This window comes from Piliocolobus tephrosceles, chromosome 6 (genome assembly GCF_002776525.5).
Source record: "Piliocolobus tephrosceles isolate RC106 chromosome 6, ASM277652v3, whole genome shotgun sequence".
In the NCBI taxonomy this organism is placed as follows: domain Eukaryota; kingdom Metazoa; phylum Chordata; class Mammalia; order Primates; family Cercopithecidae; genus Piliocolobus; species Piliocolobus tephrosceles.
Genome location: NC_045439.1, coordinates 39,643,794 through 39,667,125, shown reverse-complemented (window position 1 = coordinate 39,667,125; position 23,332 = coordinate 39,643,794). Strand labels below are relative to the sequence as shown.

Sequence of the window (23,332 nt, the reverse complement as noted above, 5' to 3'; positions counted from 1 at the left end):
AAAAAAAAAAAAAAAAAAAAAAAAAAAAAAAAAAAAAAAAAAAAAGCTACCTTTCCTCTGTTGAGTGGTTTTTGCACCTTTTTTGAAAATTAATCTGGTCTATTTGTTTAGTTCTATTTCTGGTTTCTCTGTTCTGTTCTATATGTCTGTCCCTCCGTCATTACCACATAATCTTTATTATTGTAGCTAAACAATAAGTCTTGAAATTGCATAGACAGATTCCTCCCACTTCAGTTGTCGTTTTCAAAATTTTTAGCTATTTTGGTCCCTTTTGTTTTCCATGTAAATTTTAGAATAAGTTTGTCTATATCTACAAAAAATTGCTTGGATTTTTATAGGAATTACATTAAATCTGGATGTAAATTTGGGTAGAATTGACATTTTTCCATGTTGAGTCTCCATGAACACATTATATCTCTTCCTTTAGATTGCCTTTGATTTCTTTTATTGCAGTTTTCAGTATATAAAGTCTGAATGTTATGTTAGATTTGCACTTAAGTATTTATTGTGTTTTCAGTTATTGTAATTGGTATTTCATTATTAATTTAGGTGTCCACCTCATGTTCATTGCTAATATATATAGAAATACAATTAATTCTTAGATGTTGATTTTACATTCTACAACCTTGCTTAATTACTAGTACTATTAATTCTAGGAAAGCTTTTTCTATTTTTTACTTTTTGTTTGTTTGTGGGTTTTGTTTTATTATTTGGGATTTTCTGTATAGACAATCACATAATCTGCAAATAGGGGTAGTTTTACTTCTTTCTTTGTGATTTATATGCCTTTTATTCTTTTTCTGCCTGTTGCCCTAGCTAAAACTTCCAGTGCTATTTTGAATAGCTATGGTGAAAATGGATATCCTTGCTTTTTTCCTGATCTTGGGGAGAAAATACTCAGTGTTTCACTATTAAGTATGTTAGTTGTACATTTTTTATAAAAGCTCTTTTTCAAATTAAAGAAGTCCATCCTCCAATTTCTACCTTTTTTGAGAGTTTTTATCATGGATCAGTGTTTAATTTTGTCCAATAAATTTTCTGTGTTAATTGATATGATTGCATGATCTACTTTTTCTTCTTAGATTGTTAATATGATGGATATGTCGATTTATTTTCAAATAGTGCACCAGTCTTGAATTCTTGGAGTAAACCCACTTGGTCCTAGTATATAGTTCTTTTTACTTATTCCTAACTTCGATTTGCTAATATTTTGGTAAGGATTTTTATATCTATATTCATAAGAGATACTGGTCTATATTTTTCTTTTTTATACTACATCTGATTTTGATATCAAGTTAATACTGGCTTCATAAAATGAGTTATGATATTCCCTCCACTTTTACTCTCTGAAAGAGTTTATGTAAAATATATATTAATTTTTCTTTGAATATTTCAGAGAATTTACTAGTGGAACCATCTGTCCTAGAGCTTTATTTTTCTAGAGTGTTTTTTTTTTTTTTTTTACTATAAATTGATTTTTCTTAAAAGTTACAGGGCTATTTATTTTATATATGGTTAATGTGGTATTTTATGCTTTTTGAGAAATTTGTCCATCTCATCTGAGTTGTCTAATTTATATAGAGAGTTGCTCGTAGTATTCTCTTACTGTTATTTTCTTGTCTTCAGAGTCTGTATTAATATGTCTGTTTCATTCCTGATACTGGTAATTTCCATCTTTTTTTCAGTCTTGCTTAAGATATTTCCATTTTATTTAGCTTTTCAAAGAACAAGCTTTTTGTTTCATTGACTTTCTCTATTTTTCTGTTTTAAATTTCACTGTTATCTGCTCTTTATTATTTCATTCCTTCTGCTTGTTTGGGGTTCATTTTGCTCTTTATCTAGTTCTTGAGTTGGGAGCTTGTTATTGATTTGAGACTTTTCTAATGTCAACTTTAGAAGCACTGATTTAGGTGCACTCCATGAATTTGATATGTTGTATTTGCACTTTTATTCATCTTAATGTATCTTTTTATTTTTTGAGATTTCTTTCTTTCTTTCTTTCTTTTTTTAAATCTATCTAACACTAGGTCTTATTTCTTTTATCAAACTTCATATGTGCCCATTAATCAACTTCTTATCTTTCCCTCCTCCCCACTACCCTTCCTGGCCCCTGGTAACAACCAATCTACTACCTATCCTCATGAGAGTCACTTTTTTAGTCCCCACACTATGAGGGAGAACATGCGACATTCTTCCTTCTGTGCTTGCCTTATTTCATTTAACATGACTTTTGTTCCATCCATGTTCCTGCAAATGATAGGATTTCATTTTTTAATCACTGAATAATGTTCCATTGTATGTAGATACTGCATTTTCTTTATCCATTTGAATATTCACTGGTCCTTAGGTTGAATCCATATTTTGGCCATTATGAATAGTGCTGCAGTAAATGTGGGAGTGCAGATGTCTTTTCAATATATTGATTTCCTTCCTTTTGGATATATATCCAGCAGTGCAATTGCTGGATCATATGGTAATTCTATTTCTAGTTTTATGAGGAAATTCCATACTGCTCTCCATAGTGGCTCTACTAATTTACATTTCCACCAACAACGTACAAACATTTCCTGCTTTCCAAATCCTTGCCAGCATGTGTTACTGACTGTCTTTTTGATAAAAAGCCATTTTAACTGGAGTAAAATGATATCTAATTATAGTTTTGGTTTGCATCTATCTGATGATTAGTGGTGTTGGCCATTTGAATGTCTTTTTTTGAGAAATGTCTATTCATATATTTTACTTATTTTTAATAGCATTATTTGTTGCTTTGTTGTTGTTTTTTTTCTGTCCACCTCTCTGAGCTCCTTAGATATTCTGGTTATTAATCCTTTGTCAGATAGGTAGTTTGAAAATATTTTCTTCCATTCTGTGGGTTGTCTCTTTGCTTTCCTGATTATGTCCTTTGCTGTGCAGAAGCTTTTTAGTTTTATATGACCCCATTTGTCTATTTTTGCTTTTGTTGCTTGTGGTTTTGAAGTCTTAGACAAAAATCTTTGCCTGGACAGATGTCCTGGAGCATTCCCTCAGTGTTTTCTTTTAGTAGTTTCATGTTTCAGGTCTTGGATTTATTTTGTCTTTATTTTGATTTGATTTTTGTGTATGGTAAAAGATAGGAGTCTAATTTCATTCCTGTGCAAGTGGATATCCAGTTTTCCCCGCATCATTAATTGAAGAGACAGGCCTTTCCCCATTTTGTGTTTTTGGCCCCTTTGTGCTAATATGTCCCTCCCTAATAAGGGTGTGGAACTTTCAGGCATAACAAGAAAGGCATGTGAAAAAAACAATGTCTCCCAATTACAACTGAGAAAGTTGGAGAAATACCTGGTTACAGGCTGTGTCAGGATTCCTTGGATGATAACGGACCTTGAGGGCAGCTTTCCGGGACAGGAGATTAACACTGAGAAGGCCACACCAGTGTCCAGGAGGAAGTCAATTTCCTGGCCCTCAATGGTTGTACGTACCCGGTGCTCAGTGAGGGTGATGACATGAGCTGGCGCTTGCCCCGGACACTCTCAGTCCTGTTGTTGGATCATCTGGCTTGAGGCTTCTGGCCCAGAGAACCTTTTCCCTCTAGGGCAGTATGACTTCCAGTGATTGCCTTGGCATAGTGAACATGGGCAAGGGGGTGGCTTGTTTCTCATTGGACAATCTTTTTTAAAGTGTCCTTGCAAACCACACTGATAACAAGCCCTACTGGATGATTGGCCTGCTCCATTTTCTGTCCTTTCTGAACCACTAAGATTTGTTTGTCTGAGGGTCATGACTAAGGCTGCAGCCTTTCTCTGATCTCACTTTTCCTTTTCAACCTATTCCTCTTGGTCCCTATTATAGAACACTGAGATTGTCAGGTTTAATAATGCCTCCAGATTTTGTTCAGGGCCCAGGGCTTACTTTTGGAGCTTTCTCCTGATATCTGCAGCTGATTGGGTAATAAACTTATCTTTTAGGATCAATTGACCTTTAAGGGATTCGGGTGACAGGGGAGTATATTTTATTAAGGCCTTCTGTAGCCGCTAGAGGAAGGCGAAAGGATTTTCTTCCTTTCCCTGCGTTATGGTGGACATCATTGAATAATTCATGAACTTTTTCCTAATTCTCCTTAGTCCTTCTAGAACACAGGTCAGCAGATGTTTGTGACTCCAGTCCCCATGGTCTGAGTCAAAGTCCCAGTGGGGATCCATACTGGGGACGGCTTACTGACCAGTAGGGAATTTGTCCCTTTCCAGGTATCTCCAAACTCTCAGGCTGCAGCTAAAGCCGCATTCATTTCATTAAAGGCCAGGATTTGATTTAACAATAGCATGGCATCTCTCCAAGTGAGATTGAAGGTTTGCCCTAGACCCTGTAGGACATCTATATACCTATCAGGATCATCTGAAAACTTTCCCACATTTACCTTGATCTACTTTGAATCAGAGAGGGAAAAGCAAACATGTACCCAGGTTGGGCCAAATTCCCTTCCCTCTTACAGCTTGGAGGGACATAACCAATAGCCCGGGGGGTTTTGTGGTCCTTTGGAGATTTCTTTGCTTGTTTCCTTCTGGGTGGGGGAGATTAGAAGATGCTTATCATTAATAGGAAGGGGAGCTGTAGGGAGTTTAGGATGTGGAGATAAGCTGAGAAGTCCTCCTGTGGGATGTAAATTGCAAGCTTTGCATAGTTGTGGATTCTCCTTCATTGAAAAGAAAGCTTGGACATAAGGTATTTCACACCATTTGCCTTCCCTCTTACAGAAAAGGTCAAGCTGCAGGATAGTATTGTAATTTATACTTCCCTCAGGTAGCCATTTTTCCTCATCCGTGAGAGAATATTAGGGCCAGGCCATAGTCCAGAAAAAAATAAGCCACTTCTTTTTCAGAGTTTGCATGTCAAATTGGTCCCAGTGGCTTAGGATGTATTTCAAGCATGGGCCTGTTGATGCCTGAGTGTTTTTTGTGTGAAAAAAAAAACCACCCATGGTTTCAGTTTGTTTGTTCCTCCTCCGCCCGCCCAAGAACTCACAATGGTCCCTGGACCCTGTTGATCGGAATAGTTGTGCTCACCAGCGCAACAGCAGATCCCCCTCTTGCCCAAGAACCCGCAATGGTCCCTGGACCCTGCTGACTGGAATAGTTGCACTCACCAAAGCAGCAGCAGAAACACACGTTTTCCTCCTAGACCAAAAAGAGGGCTGAGGAAGGTCAGATTTAGTGGCCCTTACTGACACATTCTCGAAAACCTGCACCCATGCCTTTCCTCTTAGACCACAAAGAGGACCAAGAAAAATCAGAGTTAGTGGCCCTTACTGATGCATTCTCGAAAACCTGTTAGAGTCCTAAGCATTCTCCTGTTCGTACTGGGACCGTACCCTTGTCCTATAAAGATGATATGCCCCAAAAATGGAGTGGAGGGCCATACCCTGAGGGAGGAAGGGATTTCCAGGGTTGAAAGAGTGATGCCTTTTGTCCTCACTTCTCATCATATGGATAGGAAGGATATCATTTCTGAGGCTCCCCATATCCTAGCTTCGGGAATAGCCTTTGTTAGGCCTGCTAGTCTTGAGGAGGGATCCTAAAATTCCAGATAGTCCCCCCCATGACGAGGCTTTGAGCAAAAATTATGTCTTTCTGATTGGTGAGACTGACTGCCTAAAGAAAGGAACAGAGTCCCAAAATTTATACTAGAAATCATTCTTATAGGAGAAACTAGAAAAGCACCAGAAACAGGGAGTGGTTTTTAGAAGAGGGACTAGCCTTGGAGAAGAGAGATGGGAGGAAGTTTGTCTGACAGGCATTACGATCCAGTAGGCAAGGGTCAGGATAGATGAGCGAGTCTTGCTTCGGCGGCATGACTTTGAGAGTTCACTCATAGCTGTAGGGTCAACCAACTTTTTGTTGGGACCCCAGAGCTGAATGGCTTTCTTCTCCGTTGATCCTCAGCCCAGCCCGGAAGTCCAGGAAAAGCGGAAGCTGGTTCCAGGCAAACCCAACACTCTCAACTCCGAAGAGTCGGGGGTTGTTAGCCCTTTCCCAGAAAGCCTGACACCCCCGTGTCTTTAGTCTGGCGGCCTTACTGGTCGCTTTTAACTGGCCGACAGGTGCCCAGTATTTAGCCCCTGAATTCTAAGGAAAAATAGGACAGATTAGCAAGCAAAAGGGGTCCAATGGTACTCACTGCTTGGCAGTAGTCCCTTTATGGTCGCCAAGATGTGTCCAGAGTTGGTTCCTTCTGGTGGGTTCGTGGTCTCGCTGACTTCAAGAATGAAGCCACGGATCTTTGCAGTGAGTGTTATAGCTCTTAAAGGTGGCACAGACCCAAAGAGCGAGCAGCAGCAAGATTTGTTGTGAAGAGCAAAAGAACAAATCTTCCACAGTGTGGAAGGGGACCCAAGCAAGTTGCCACTGCTGGCTGGAGGTGACCAGCTTTTAGTCCCTTATTTGTCACTCCCATCTCCTGCTGATTGGTCCATTTTACAGAGCGCTGACTGGTCTGTTTTACAGAGCGCTGATTGGTCCATTTTACAGAATGCTGATTGGTCCATTTTACAATCCTCTTGTAAGACTGAAAAATTCTCCAAGTCCCCAATCGACTCAGGAAGTCCAGCTGGCTTCACCTTTCAATTAGACAGCACCACACCACATTATAGTATTAGAGTATTCTGGGTTTGTCCATGTACTTAATTTGGATGCGGGTTTTATACCTTCCTTTTTTTTTTTTTTTTTTTTTTGCTTGTAAATGTTGTTCATTCAGATTGAAGAACTCTGTTGAGCATTTCAAGATGGGTCTGGTTGTCATCAGCTCTCTTAGCTTATGTTAGTCTGGGAAACGTTTTATCTCTCTTTTATATTTGAAAGATAACTTTGCTGAATACAGTATTCTTGCATGGTCATTTTGCTGTTGTTTTGTTTTGAGCACTTTGAAAACATTGTTTTACTCCCTCCTGGTCTGTATGGTTTCCATGGAGAAGTCTGTTGCCAAACAAGTTGGAGCTCCTTTATATGTTGCTTGCTTCTTTTCTCCTACTGCTTTTAGGATTCTCTCTTTATTCATGACATTTGATTGATTATTATATGCCTAGGAGTAGTCTTATGTGGGTCCTATCCATTTGGTGTTCTCTGACCTTCCTATACCTGGATATTTGTATCCTTCTCAAGATTTGGAAAGTTTTATTATTATTTCTTTGAATAAGCTTTCTACCCCTTGCTCTTCCCCAGCTCTCTCTTGAACATCAATAAAATAATTTCTAGATTTGTTGTTTTGAGGTAATTTTCTGTATCTTACAGGTGATCTTCATTGCTTTTTATGCTTTTTGCTTTTTTCTTCTCTGTGTCTTTTCAGATAGCCTATCTTTGAGCTCACTGACTCTTTCCTCTGCTTGATCCATTCTACTGTTGAGAGCTTCTAATGAACTTTTCAGTTGCGCAAATATATATCTCAGTTCCAAGGTTAATGTTAGGTTTTTAATTATTTCAATCTGTTCCTTAAATTTCTGTGATAAATTTTTGAATTGCTTTTCTGTGTTATCTTGGAGATCACTGAGTTTTCTTAAAACTACTATTTTGAGTTCTTGGTTAGGGAGCCTCACATATTGCTGTTTCATTACAGCCAGTTACTGTTTCATTGCTTTGTCCACTTGGGAAGATCATGGTTTCCTGTTTACTATTGTTTCTTTTGGATATATGTGCATGTCTTTGCACTGGAGGATTAGTTATATTTACTCCAGTGTTCTGTCTGGCTTGTTTTGCTTTTTTTGTGTTTGCTTTTTATCATCTTAACTTTTAGATTCAGGGGTACATGTACAGGTTTGTTACATGGATATATCACATAATGCTGAGGTTTGTGGTATAAATGATCCCATCACCCAGGTAATGAGCATAGTACACAAAAGGTTGTTTTTCAGCCCTTGACCCCTCCCTCTCTCGTACCTTGGTAGTCTGCAGTGTCTATTGTTCCCATCTTTATGTCCATATGTACCAAATGTTTAGCTCCCACTTATAAGTGAGAATATGCAGTATGTGGTTTTCTGTCCCTGCACTAATTTGCTTATGATAATGGCCTCCAGGTACATCCATGTTGCTGCAGAGGACGTGATTTAATTCTTGTTTATGGCTGTATAGTATTCCACGGTGTGTATGTATCATATTTTCTTTATTCAATTCAGGATATATTTGATTCGAGGCTTTTTTTTTTTTTTTACCACTTCCCTATTTTCAGTCCTAGGTGACACATTATCTCCAGGTTCACCTAAGCTCTAGTAAATGATTAGAATGCTACCCTTCTTGGATGAGGAAGGTGAAATATGGTATATCCTTCCAGTGAAGGAAAGCTGAGCCAGAGTTTCATGCCCAGGGAACCTGTGGGATGCACCTTCTACAGCATGGTGCTGCTGAACAGCCATCACGATTTAGCATCTCCTTTGGCTGAGTTTATGAGCAGTTTCCAGGGTCAGAGACTGTAATCCCACCTCCTCCCTTTGTCTCTGCCTATCCTTAGATACTTTTGTTTCTTCAGACACTTGTGATGCTTCCTATGGGTTAAGGGACAGGTCTCCTGCCAGGAAATGCAAAATGATGGGAAGCTGGCTGTTCACCTTGATCTCACTTTTCCAATGTTAAAACAGTAAGTTGGAGGAAAATTTTCTTCCTGTTTGGTGCAAGGCAGGATGGGGAGGAGGAACATCATGGATGTGGAAGTCTGATAGTCTTACTGTGTGTTCAGAATTTTTTTACTTCTTTCTGGCCCCAGGGCCACATCTCATCCTCATATTTGAGTTCTGGGATATTTCTAGTGATAATCTCTGTGCTGTTCATTTGCTTTTGGTTTCCTGTTGAGAGGAGTGAAACCAGCCTGCTTGTACATTGCCATTTTGAAACCAGAAGTCTCTGGTTTCTTGAGATTTCCTCCTTGATCCATAGATTTTTCAGAAGTTTATGATTTAGTTTCCAAGTGTATGGGAATTTTCCTATTATCTTTCTGTTATTGATTTCAACTTTGATTCCATTGTGGTCAGAGAAGATACTCTGTAATTTCAATTATTTTAAATTTGTTTAGGTTTATTTTTATGGTCACAGATATGGTCTATATTGGTAAACAAAATGTGTATTATTCTGTCAGGTGGAGTGTTCTATCAATTCAATCCTGTTGATTTGTGTTGCTGAGTTCTTCTATATGCTTGCTGGTTTTCTGTCTAGTCATTCTATCTTATACCATAAAAGTGACTCATATCCAACATATACAGAGAACTTCCAGATATTTACCCAATTTATGTGAAAACTTATATCCACACAAAAATCTACATGCAAATGTTTATAACAGCCTTATTCATAATTGCCAAAAGTTGGAATCAACCAAGATTTACTTCAATAGGTAAATGGATAAGCAAATTGTGCTGCATCCATACAATGGATTCTTATTCAGTAATAAAATGAAAATGAGCCATCAAGCCACTAAAAAAGACATCCTTACATGCATATTGCTAAATAAAACAAGACAGTGTGAAAAGAATACATATTGTGTGTTTCTAACTTTATGATATTGTAGTAAAAGTAAAATTATAAGAACAGTAAAATGATCAGTGGTTGCCCAGAGTTTTTGAAAAGAAAGATATAGGTGAATGGATAAAGCCCAACAGATTTTTTAGGGCAGTAACACTATTTGATATGATAGCAGTAACACTATTTGGTATGAAGTAGAAATACGGAAACATGACATCATACATTTGTCAAAACTCATAGAACTTTATCACAAAGAAGGCTTAATATATGCAAATTGCATTTGATGGATCCCAGAAAGCAATGAGGACTCTGCCAAGATAATTTACGTGCATTACAAAATAAATGAAACAACCTCATGGAAGGGGGTGGAGGGGAAAGGTACTGACCTAAATAACTTTGGATATGAGTGGAGTCTGTAAGACTAAAGGTAAAAGCAACTGCACATAAGCGCTTCAGTTGATAAAGTTGTATCCCATGGAGGTATGGGCTAACAATTCTAATTTTAATATATATGTATACTAGAATTGAATAGTTAATAAATGGATGGCAGGTAGTGAGAGACAAGTTTCTCACTGTTGAAGTGGGAAATTACATATGTACAAGCAAGGGGAAGAGGCTAGAATGATCCAGGTGATCCTAGGTAATGTATTAGAGTTAGAGACATCAGTATGAATTCATATCTAGCTTTAACATAGATACAAATGGTTACGTACAGAAATATGTGTAATATATATGTACACAGGTTAGTTTACACACATATTCCTTTGCTCTGTCAGCAGAGAGGGTCCAAAAGAAATGACATATCAGTATGAAATGACATAATTAATGCTGAAATCTTAGTTTGTATTACCTTTTGGCAATAAAAGGAGCCTGGATTCCTTGGAGAAATGGCTGATTCTGAGACCAAGGCAGGAAATATACAAGATGAGCCTGTAAATCCAAAGTAAGGAAGAGCTCAAGAAAACAAACTACAACAAAAACACACATTGGCGGGTATATATTAAAGGGGCATAGGAGTCAGTTGACATCTCCCAGTGACCAAAGACGTAAACATGTGAGCAACAAAATAAGCAGTATTTTATTATAATTCAAAGTATAACATAAATATCCATGAGTCCATGCTTATACAAATAACTTTTTGCATAAATTAATTCATGAGGGAGAAGAGACAAATGTCCTGTGCATAAGATTTCCAAGTAATTTATATAGATGCTCCACCCTCAAGGAAGGGGCACGTAACTCCTGACTGCTTAGGCATGGGCGACACACAGTGACTTCCTTCCAAAGAGTACAGAATTGGGGGCAGTTGGAGAAGAGTGACTTTGCTGTGGGGGGCACCTGACAAATACCTCAACTAAGAGATCAAAAGCAATATCAACATTCATTAGTCAGATTGATAGCATATACTTGTGATATGATGTAATAAAAATGGCTCTATACCTCTATAGTCTTCTTCCAAAAATCCCATAACCTTAGTCTTATCTTCAGAAATATCAGACAGACACCATAAGTGGACATTCTGCAAAAAAAAAAAAAAATGACCAGTGCTTACCAAAGCTATCAAGGTCATCAAAAACAAGGAAAGCCTGAGCATCTATCACTGCCAAGAAAAGCATAAGGAGACATGACAGCTAAATGTAATTTGGTAATCTGAATGGGATCCTGAAACAGAAAGAGGGTATTAAGTACAAAGTAAGAAGCATGAATAAACTGTGAGCTTTAGTTAATAATAATATGTCAATATTGGCTCACTAATTGCCACAAAGTTTCCATAATAATACAAGATGTTAAATGTAGGGGAAACATGGTACAGAGAATATGGGAACTCCCTATACTATCTTCTGCATTTTTCTGTAAATCCAAAATTGTTCTTAAAAATGAAGTCTATTTAATCAAATAATAATGAGATATTCTATACAACTATCAAGGAACAAATGATTTCAATATTATTTAAATTGTTCCTGAGAGCAGTAAAACGTAAACATTTCTCAATTCATGAGTCTGGGATAATCTTATTACAAAACTAGAAAATGGTAGTAGAAAAAAGGGAAGATGTAGGTTAATATGCATTGTGAACATGGAGGTGAAAACTTCAAAAATAAGATACTAACATATCAAATCTATAAGTATATTTTTAAAAGATACATCAGGATAAACATGGATTTATTTCAAGAACACAAAGATGGTTAACTGATCAGCATGAATCACCACATTAACAGATTAAGGGAGAAAAGTCATATGACCTCAATTGATGCAGAAAAAGCATTTGATAAAATTCCAGGGCCGGGCGCGGTGGCTCAAGCCTGTAATCCCAGCACTTTGGGAGGCCGAGACGGGTGGATCACGAGGTCAGGAGATCGAGACCATCCTGGCTAACACGGTGAAACCCCGTCTCTACTAAAAAATTCAAAAAACTAGCCGGGCGAGGTGGTGGGTGCCTGTAGTCCCAGCTACTCTGGAGGCTGAGGCAGGAGAATGGCGTGAACCCGGGAGGCGGAGCTTACAGTGAGCCGAGATCTTACAGGCCACTGCAGTCCAGCCTGGGGGACAGAGCGAGACTCCGTCTCAAAAAAAAAAAAAAAAAAATTCCACACCTGTTTATGAATAATGACTCTTAGCAAGCAATAATTAGAAGGGAACTTCCTTAATTTGACAAAGCAAATATAGTTAATAATTAGATATTGTTAGTATTCTCTTTAAAGTTAGGAATAAGACAGAGTCCAAGTGTATTTCTGTCCAATATTGTACAAAGTTAAAGAAATAAATGATACAAGCATTGAAAAGGACAAGTAATCTCCCTTGATTACTACATGGAAATTATTTAAAAATCAGTAGTCTTTTAGAAGTAATGGAAGAGTTCATCAGGTTTGTTGGATAGAAGATCAGGATACATCAGTTGCTGTCCTATAAATCCAAGGCGTATTTTTTAAAGGGACCAAATTTCATATTTACTGTTTATTTCATGATGTAGAGATTGTAACTGTAGCATAGTTTCTGAGCATTCCTCATTTCATCAAAATGGATTTAATAAATGTCCAAATGGTGAAGATACTGTATTAGGTGCTATACAATAGGTTCTATACAGAATCGACCCTCTAGAAGTTTATAATTTTGGGGCACCCTGCACTAACAGATGGAAATACGCTAACTGCGGAACAGAAATAAGAAGCCAATACATATATGAACAGTAAAGTGTTTAGATTTAAGTTTTAAATTACAAAGAAAGAGACAACTTTATCTCAACCTTTTTATTATGAAAACTTTCAAACATATGCCAAATTGAAAGAATTTTACAGTGAATACTTTAAGATTCTACTGTTAACATTTTATTGTAGTTGCTTTATCACTTATCTGTCATCTATTTGGCCAAAAGAAATTAAAAAAGAAAAACACTGCCAACATCTAGCATTGTCAGGAGAAGCAGCAACAGTGTGTTGATGGGAATGTAAATTGGTACAAACACTATGGAAAATTACTTTTATATAGTAAAACTGCACATCTGCTTATTCCTGTGACTCATAAAATCCGCTTCTAGCTATATACCCTAGAACATTAGCTTTCAAATGTTTTTGACCACAAGCCACAGTAAGAAATGTACTTAACATTGTAATTCAATACCCACACATGTATGTGTATATATATGTATATGTCTCTATGTATGTGGGTATGTATATATGCATATATTTGTACATAAACAATATGCACACACATATACAAAAGGCACAAACTTGTCTGTGTCAGTATTTATCCTAACTACCAGGAAAGCATTCTGATATTTTCTGTTCTGTTCTTTTTTTAAAAATGTAGCAACTGAAGTCAGTTTTTACTGCCCTATTAATTGGTCGTGACCTACAATTTGAAGAACACTGTACTAGAGAAAGCTTTGCACATATGTAATATTGTACAACACTGAAAATGAACTACAGCTATGCATATCAGCCTGGAGGAATCTCACAAACACAATGTTGAGTGAGAAAACCAAGTTGTATAAGAAGATACACAGTGTGATTTCATTTGTATATAAATTTCAAAAGCATGCTAAAATGAAAATCTACTTAAACATATGTGGAAAAGTTTTTTTTTTTTTTTTAAGTAAATGACTTATATAAGCACCACATGGATGAACCTTGAAAACATTATGTTAAGTAAAAGAAGCAAGTCACAAAAGGCGACATATTATATGTTTCCCTTTATATGAAATGCCTAGAAAAGGCAAATCTGTATGGAAAGAAAATAGCTTAGTGAATGCCTAGGGCTGGGAGTTGGAAGAAAATGTGGAGTGACTGCCAATGGGTATGGGATTTTTTTGTGGAGGGTGATGAAAATGTTATAAAATGGATTGCCGGGATGATTGTACAACTCTGAGAGTATACTTTTAAAACTATTGAAGTGTATCTTTTAAATGGGTAAATTGTATGGTATGTGAATTTTATATTGATAGAGCTGTTTTGCAAAAAATAGGTAAGAGAATGTTTGAAAATTCAGGATGATAGTTATTTGGAGAAGAAGGGACTTGAGATCAGGGCAAGGCACACAGTACTCTTTGAAGGTATCAGTGATAGTGTATTTCTTCACCTAGGTAGTAGGCACATCAGTGGGATTTTTATTGTTATTGTCTGTTTTATACACATGTCATACCTTGTTGTATATTTAATATTTAACAGAAATTTTAAGAGAAGCACTAGTTTTCATATTCTTCTATTCTCATGCCTGTTGTGATCAAGTTTAACATAGAATATTGAACTTCTAGTGTAAATCTAAATTAGGACCAGTTTTCATCCAAATGTGTCCTGTTTTTAAAACTTACTCTTTTTGTATTAAAATTAAAAAAAAATAGAATAAAAAGGTAACTATCCCATTATATAGTCTGTGGGTCAGGATATACTTAACTATAACCTGTACGCTTTTCTTCATCACCTTTGCAACCACCCTAATTCACCTGTTACATTTTTTGACATTATCTTAACTGTATTCCTTGCTTCTTGTCTTGCACCTCTCCAAACAATTTTCTACTTTGCAGCCAGAAATATCTGTTGAAAATATACATATTAGTATGTTATTTCTCTGCTCAAAATTTTTTAGCAAAATCTCTCTCTCCACTGTAGAAAAAGTCTATGGATAAAGACTGAATTCCTTAAGATTACTTTCCAGGGCCTGTATAATTTGTCACTGCTGCTTTTTGCATCAGCTTCCACACACACTCGTTGTTGTTACCACACATATCAGGTTCTATTGTTAGCTTCTAAGTACTTTGTACATGCCGTTTTCTCTGCCTTGAATGTTCTTCCTTCCCTCTTTACCTCTGTAACACCTACCGGTTATTCAGACAGAAGCTTAGATTTTTCCTTCCTTACAGAAGCCTTCTCTTAACTACTCCTGTCCTCCCTTACCTAAGACTAAAATGCGTTTCCTATTGTTCCTGAAGGATTTTTGCTTCATATACATTTACATTTATTTAAAATATGTTTTATATTTTATATACATAAACAAAAACAAGGCGCTATGTAACATGCTGAATCAGATACATGAGAGAAAACAAACGAAGAATCAGTCAACTTGTATTTAGTGTTTGTTATTATCAGACTTTCTTTTCTTTATATCTTCCGTCATCCCCTTTCAGTTCATCTTAGACTATTATTCCTGAAATAGTGCTTCGTAATATTAGTAATAGCAGAATCCATTAATCATCCCCAATGCCTTAAGAATACATTCTAGCTCTTTACAGTGAATTCATGACTTCTACTGTCTAATTCTAATGTACTTTTTAAGGAAAGATGGACCAAGTATTTATTTAATGCCTATTATGTACATTGTATTTCAAAGATTATGTTAATCCTTTTAACAACTCAGATTCTGGAAACTAAGGATTAAAGAAGTTTAGTGATGAAGACAGGATTACACTAATAGTAAATAGTAGTACCAAAATTCAAGCACAGTTTATCACAGCAGTTCTCAAACTTTTCCATGGATTAGAGTCAACTAGAGAACTTGTTAAAATACAGATTACTGGACCCCACCCTCACAGTTTTTTATCCAATATATCAGCAACAGAGAGGAGGGGGTAGGGGTAGTATGGGAAATTTTGCCTTTCCAACAAATTCCTATATGATTTATATGTTTCTGGTCCAGAGACCACAAATTGAAAAATACTGGTCTATCAGACAGCAACATCTTTCCGCTAGTCCTTCTTACCTCACATTACTCCTCTATAAGTAAGCAAATGGATGCTTGCTGGTGAGAGACAATACACTCAAAATGCACTTGGTACTTTTTTTTAACTCTGTGCTTTTGCATTATTGTTTCCCTCCTCCTAAACTGCCCTTCTTTTTGGTTTTTGTTTTGTTTTGTTTTTTTGAGACGAAGTCACACTCTTGTCACCCAGGCTGCAGTTCAATGGCATAATCTTGGCTCATTGCAACCTCCACCTCCCACATTCAAGCAATTCTCCTGCCTCAGCTTCCAGAGTAGCTAGAATTACAGGCACCAGCTACCACACCCAGCTAATTTTTTGTATTTTCAGAAGAGACAGGGTTTCACCATATTGTCCAGGCTGGTCTCAAACTCCTGACCTTGTGATCCTCCCGCCTTGGCCTCCCAAAGTGCTGGGATTACAGGTGTGAGCCACCACACTGGCCTACTTTTTTTTTTTAACCCATGGTACTTTATACCAATTTGTATTACTACTTACTATCTTGTGTTGTACTTGTTTATATGCTTTATTGTTCTACATTTTACAATTATAAACTTCTTAAGCATTTGGGTTGCATGTATTCCATAATACTTAGCACAAATCTTTAGCTATTTGATGAATATTGGAATATGCTAAAACTTTGGAGCTTATAGGTTTTAAATTATTGAATGATATAATGTTTGTGAAAATACTTTATTAATCCTAAAGCATTATATAGAAGAGAAGTACTTTCTCCTTGCAGTGACTCTGGACATTCTGTAGGTGAAAAAGTATATCTCAAAATTAATTTTTAAACACTTCAAAGAGCTCAGGGAAATGAGAAAGAAATAAATAAATCTCTGATCTCATGTTTTGCCAAAATAAAAGGCAAAAAAAATTGATGGGAAGTAACAAATGTAATCTCCTGGCTATATAGCAAAACCTTTAATTATATCACATATGCATACATAAACACACACACAGAAACATAGTGGTTTGGATATAACTTTTGGTTATATTAGCACTGCTACTAGCATGTCAACCTAGAGCAAGTGAAGTATTATTGGAGACATGAAAAGCCTGGATTTGATTACCAAAAATTGGAATAAAAAGAATGAACTAAGTTTTCACTTGCCACTAGCCTTCTAATGGAGGGAGTTACAACTTTCTTGGAAAATAAAATAGAACACATTTCATAATATGTGATAAAATTGTCACAGTGATGTCAGTAAGGATGAGTTCATGGACATTAATAAACACAGGATGGGATGAACTTACTGTATAAAATTACAGAGATCCCAGAGCCATGTATTAATCAAATTCTTTGTACTCCAAATTATTTTTCCATATTTTGTAGGTAACTATATTTGTCTTTCCTTCATAGAAATGTTGGGAGAATAATATGCAGTAATTGTTATGATAATATTTCTAGTTTTTAGAAGGAAAGGTGCTACAAACTTCTGGATGTAGCTAATACTGTATTCTACAAGGGATTATTGTGCTCTTAGTTTAAATTCTAGATTTATTCAATAAATTGCTAGTTTTGCTTACATGAAAATAGAGAACTTAATATTGATGACATTCCAATCATATTACTGGTGATATAATCAATTAGCTATCATATTGACAAAAAAGTACAATGTAGCATTTTAGTTTGGAAAGAAAAACAAAATTCCCAAGTAAACAGGAACATATTAAGAACTATATAATTACCCAGTGCCATCTTGTCACTAAAGTACTTTATCCAATTCTGACTGCCAGAACTAAAACAGATTTTGAAGAAATATCATTAAGATTAAAGGTCAGAAAATAGCCTTAAAGTTTTTAATGAAACAATGAATAGTTTTTCTAGTAAGAAGAAGGCCAGCAGTAAACAGTTTTGTATATATGGCAAGTTGTAAATAAATGGCAGTCTTCTCTTTCAGATCGTAAATAGGACAAGAAGAAAAAGTAACAAAATATAGGACAGACAGTTTTAGGTTATTTTGGAGAATAAGAGTGGTTAAAGAAAAACTCAAGACGTTCAGGGAAGAGTATTCTTACATTACTTTAAAAATACTGTAACATTTTAAAAATAGCATAATCTCTTTGTTTTCAAATTATGAAAATGAGATAATGTTACCAGATCAAAGTAACACAGCCAGTCAATGACAGCATAATTCCAGCTCTCGTATGAAATCTAGGCCTTTGATCCTTGACTCCAGTCTTCCACTGCTTTTCCATTTTTTATGTTTCTTAACCAGTTAGTTTAAATGTGGCCTGGAAATTGACAATTATCTCTGAAAGACCTTTCTAGCTTAAAATGCCTGCGATTATCAATGGGTCTATTAATGAATGAGCTCTCCAACCTCTTCCCTTCTGCCATTCACTTGTGAAAAACCTTGTTTTACTTTAAAACTTACAGACTTCCTGAGAAGCAAGAGCTCAAATCTAAATCTTAAGTGCTTTTTGTGTTAGACTTTTGAACATAAATAGCACTAAGCATTTTTAATGCACTATCTCAAACTCTTAAACAATTGTATAAAATATGAAGAAGCTGAAGTTAGACAAAATAGGCAATTAGACTTGGTCAGATTACTTAAAAGTAGGTAAATTATTCTGATTCCACATTCAGTACAGTTTTTCCAATTTGCCATACTAACCATAATGTAAAAACTTCAACCAGAATGCCTAATTTGTATAGCAAGCAGTGAATGTCTTAAGATAACAATTTTATTCCTAAAACAGTTGTTCATATGTAAAGTAAAATGACTGCTCTTTGTTGTTAATGTATTTAAACCAGACATTCATTGCAATTTAGTATTCATCTACTTTCTCTTTTCTTTCAGGCCTGTATGTGGAATCAGAGGGAAAACGCTCATAATTAACCTGCCAGGTAGCAAGAAAGGATCTCAGGTAAATCACCTGGACATATTAATGTTTTAGTGTAAGAGATTTTGACCAGCTGTGAAAGTTAGCCAGCCAAAAAGTTGGAGCACTTCACAAGACTGCCCTCACTTCTGATACCAGTTGCAGGATTCCCAAAGTCACTCCTGGGTTCAGTAATTCAATGGAAAGACATATAACTCACTAAAAACTGTTACACTTACAGTTATGGTTTATTGTGGGGAAAGGATAGAGATTAAAATCAGCCAAGAGAAGAAGTGCATAAGACAATGTCCAGGAATACTACCAAACACAGAGCTTCCCTTGTCCACTCCCTGTAGAGTCATGAATGCTTTACTCTCCTGGCATTCGTGTATGATAATATACTTTTAATATTGCCAATCAGAGAAGCTCACCTGAGTTTTTGATGTCCAGAGGTTTTTGTTGTTGTTGTTGTTGTTGTTTGGGTTTGTTGTTGTTGTTGTTGTTGTTGTTGTTGTTGCAGTTCATCATATTTTGACCATGTGAATAACCTTTGTCTTTAGCACTTCCCAGAGATTGGATTGATAGCATTAGTCTCCAGTATGTTCCAGAACTGACACCGTGTGGCCCAAAGTCCCCATCATAAGTCATATTGTTAGATTGTATGGTGACCAAAGCCATCAGGTAAACGAAGACACTGCTGTCACACATGACATTCTGAGGACCTAGAGATCTCCTCCAACTAGTTAAGGGCAACTACTTTTACCCTCAGACTCTCTTAAGGTACTGTTAATTCTTCGCTCTACAAGCTACCCCCTGGCCTTTGGCCAAGGCTTTTTTTTATTGTACAGCAACACAGTCATGTTTGTCTGGGTATCTATATTTACTATGGCATTTATGTGACAGACACAGCAGTAGTATCAGTGTGAATATGCCTAAGATTTGGCTGAGGCAGTGTAGGGTATGGATAGATTTAGAGAAATAGCTAATCCATCCACTAAAGCCATTACATACATTTTCATAATTTTTTATAAATTTAATAATTTCTCACCTTAATCTACTACCAAAAATACTATTGATATGTTTGTACAGAACTGTATATCATAGAAATTAGCTGATGGTTACCTAAGTGCAGTTCTTCCTTAGGCCAGTCATTTTCTATTGACATTATATCCTGAGGAGGCTTAAATTGAATTTCCCAATACACTTAGCCATAACCTAAAAAATAAAAGTCAAAAGATACTGGCATGTTCTTAGAGTCCTTCTCAGACATTAACAGACCAGAATGTCCCCCAGAATGATGGTAATCAGGTTTGCAGGCTTGTTGGATTCCAAAAATAGGAGTAGTCTCAGCAACATATGACCACTCTTTCAAGCATCTGTTACAGTTGAGCTAAGAAACAATGTCATCTCTTGTTCTGAACCTCTTTGGAAATACCAATGCAGTATTATTTCCCTTACTGCATAACCTATCCATTCATTCCTTTACCCTCAGCTACCATTCCTCCTTCTCTCTATTTATGCCCAAACTTTTCTACCTTTTAAAGAATTGTAAGGTTTGGCCACTGTGCTAATTCAGATTGCCATTGGTAATACTAGCTTAGCAAGTTCCTCCTGCACAGTGTATTCCCATTCATATAGAGTAGGATTGTATCCTTTACTTTCATTTTAGCTAGCATAGATAGCAATAACCAAGAGATCGTGTGTTTAGCTTCTTTCTTTATATTTTTCATCTCCTTATGCATCCAATGAGACAACTTTTTGGGAATTATCTTCATTAACTAATCACAGTACAGAAGCAATTTCATACTGTGGTAGACACTGTCTTCACTCAGTGATCAAAGGTTCATCATCCCACACCCTCTCTTCACTTCCTAAGCCATTTATTTCAGTGAGTTAGGGTCTTTCTAGAAAATCTTATTTTTGACACCAACTGTAAGGAGTTTTAGCCAACTGCAAAAAATAGCAACCTACAAATGTCAAGTACTCTACAAAATTGCCTTCACTTCTAACCCTAATTGCAAATTCAGGAGATCCTAAAATGACCTTCAGGTTTAGTAATTTACTAGCATTCATGGAACTCACAGAAGGCTGTTATACTCATGATTGTTCACGCAAGGAAAGAATACGGATTGAAGTCAGCCAAGGGAGGAGGTGCATAGGGCAGAGTCTAACAGAAGTAACAAATGAGGAACTTCTGTTGTCCTCTCTCTTTGGAGACATGGACATATCACCCTTCTGGCATCAGTTTGTGATACCACACGTGGAGTAATGCCAGCTGGGGATGCTCACCTGAGTCTTTGGTATCCAGAGCTTTTATTGGGACTCAAACACTTACTGCCAGTGTGGCTGACCTGTAATCTTTAATCCTAAAGTAGAGAGAAGCACTTGGGGGTCTTCCATGTAGAAAGTAGGGTCAGAAGGCCGAGCACAGTGGCTCATGCCTGTAATCCCAGCACTTTGGGAGGCCGAGGCGGGCGGATCACGAGGTCAGGAGATCGAGACCACCCTGGCTAACACAGTGAAACCCCATCTCTACTAAAAATACAAAAAATTAGCCGGGCATGGTGGCGGGCGCCTGTAGTCCCAACTACTCAGGCAAGCGGAGATTGTGCCACTGCACTCCAGCCTGGGCGACAGAGCGAGACTCCGTCCCCTGCCCCCCACCCCGCAAAAAAAAAAAAAAGAAAGTAGGGTCAGGAGGCCAAGAAAGGGAATATGAATATATATCCAATTCACTTAGGAACTTTTATGCAGGGGCAAAAACTTATGTCAAAGTAGTCACAAGATTATTTAATAGACAGATGAATGAAACTCCATGTTTACTGCTAAACACCAAAGCTTTGTGTGAAATTTTGAATTAATGGGGAAAGAGGAAGGGTAGCCTATACCTGTCTATTCTTTTCCTGATCCCTTCCCCTCATTCCTGAACTGCAGTCTAACATTGTTAGACTGTCTCTGGTGCCCAAAGTCCATAGGCAACAAAGACATTCCTATTAGGCATGAAATTCCAAGGACCTAGAGATCACTCCCAGAAGCTGAGTGTAAAGACCAGACCTCTCCTCGGTCAAGGTTAAATTCTTTACTGTACAATCTTTAACGAGTAAACTGATTGAGCCATACAAAGATAGGCCAAAAGATTAGGCATCTTTCCCGATATTATGTAACCCTCCAAAAATTTTTAAGATTTTTTTTTTTTTTTACATCTTAGATTTTAAGCTATTACTTCAAATGTGAAAGAGAAAGACCTCCACCTATTCTGCAAATATATCTGGCCTTATGTTCTGGTTTTTAGGTTCTCACCTATTCTCTTTTGGTGATATATTATAGATAATAGTGAGCACCTCAGCAGCAGATTATATTAACTTTATGTAGTACTCTTTACAAGCTTATTTTATATTTTGCATGCTGTACGATGTTACCTAGCTATACTTTATGATGGTAGTTAGAACTTTAGCTCTCTGGACAAAATAATCTGGTTCTCACATGGGTTGTTAGTTCTACTGCCCTGCTCTAACTAAAAATATGATTTCCTGCCTTTTTTTAAACAACTTCAGTACCAATAAATCTTTATTTATTCATTGTATTTTCCCCAGAAAAGGAGAAGGGATAGGAAAAAAGTCAGCATGTGTGTTTAAAAAAAAAAAATGATTAGAAGACGGGAAAAGAAGTAGACAGTATAGCAACATCAACCTTCAAATAAACATTCCCCAGTGGTGGGGTCACTGAAGCCTAAAGGGGCTCAGTCTCCTGCAGTTCAAGAATGAGGGGTCGGGATTAGGAAAAATAACAGACAGGTACAGGCTACCCTCCCTCCCCATAAATTCAAGATTTCGCACAAAGATTTGGTATCTAGCAGTAAACATAGAGTTTCATTTGTCTGTCTCCTATTAAACAATCTTGTGGCCACTTTGATGTAAGTTTCTTGCACCTGTGTAAAAGTTCCTGAATGCCTTGGATATCAACATTCATATTCCTTTACTTAGCCTCCTGAGCCCACTTTCTGCATTGAAGGCTCCAGTTGCTTCTCTCTACTTTTGGATTAAAGATTAAGTAGATTTGGCCAGGCGTTGGGGCTCATGTCTGTAATCCCAGCACTTTGGGAGGCCGAGACGGGCCAATCACAAGGTCAGAAGTTCAAGACCAGCCTGGCCAAGATGTTGAAACCCCATCTCTATTAAAAATACAAAAAATTTAGCCGGGCGTGGTGGTGGGCACCTGAAATCCCAGCTACTCATGGTGCCAAGGCAGAGAATTACTTTAACCCGGGAGATGGAGGTTGCAGTGAGCCGAGATGGCGCCATTGCGCTCCAGCCTGGGCGACAAAAAAAAAAAAAAAAAAAGATTAAGTAGATTTGACCCATCCAAAATACAACAGTGTCTTCAGTGTTTGGCATGAATCACATCAAGAAATGGTCTTGACTCAGGAGGTTGGGAACAAGGAATGGAGGGCTCCTAGTTTCCTCAGGATTTTTGCATAAATCATTTAAGAGTTGTAGAAATAACCCAAGAAGTAAATGTGTATGTATGTGAGTATGTAGGTTTTCTCTTGGGGAGGAAGGGATGGAAAAGAGGGTAGTATACAAGTTTTTAGAATATATTTATTTATTTATTTTTAGAGACAGAGTCTCACTGTGTCACCCTGGCTGGAATGCAGTGCACAATCATAGCTCGCTGCAGTCTCAAACTCTTGGGCTTCTTTCCTACCTTTTCTGTCTTTCTCATAATGCATCTTTAAACTACCAAGTTGTATATTGAAATTTTACTTTTTAAAAAATGCAGTGCATGCTTTTCTCTTTTTTTAAGAGAATCTGAATCTGACCATCCATGCCTGTCCTCAATC

The 23,332-nt window shown here is 36.9% G+C and overlaps 1 protein-coding gene across 1 annotated transcript in view; it reads left to right on the top strand.

Annotated features, from left to right (window-relative positions):
• GPHN (gephyrin) overlaps positions 1-23,332 on the top strand; it is a 728,696-nt gene that overhangs the window by 424,652 nt on the left and 280,712 nt on the right. Inside the window, exon 6 of the mRNA XM_026456013.2 lies at positions 18,471-18,537. Coding sequence (XP_026311798.1) covers positions 18,471-18,537 — 67 coding nt within the window. The remainder of the gene's footprint in view (positions 1-18,470; positions 18,538-23,332) is intronic.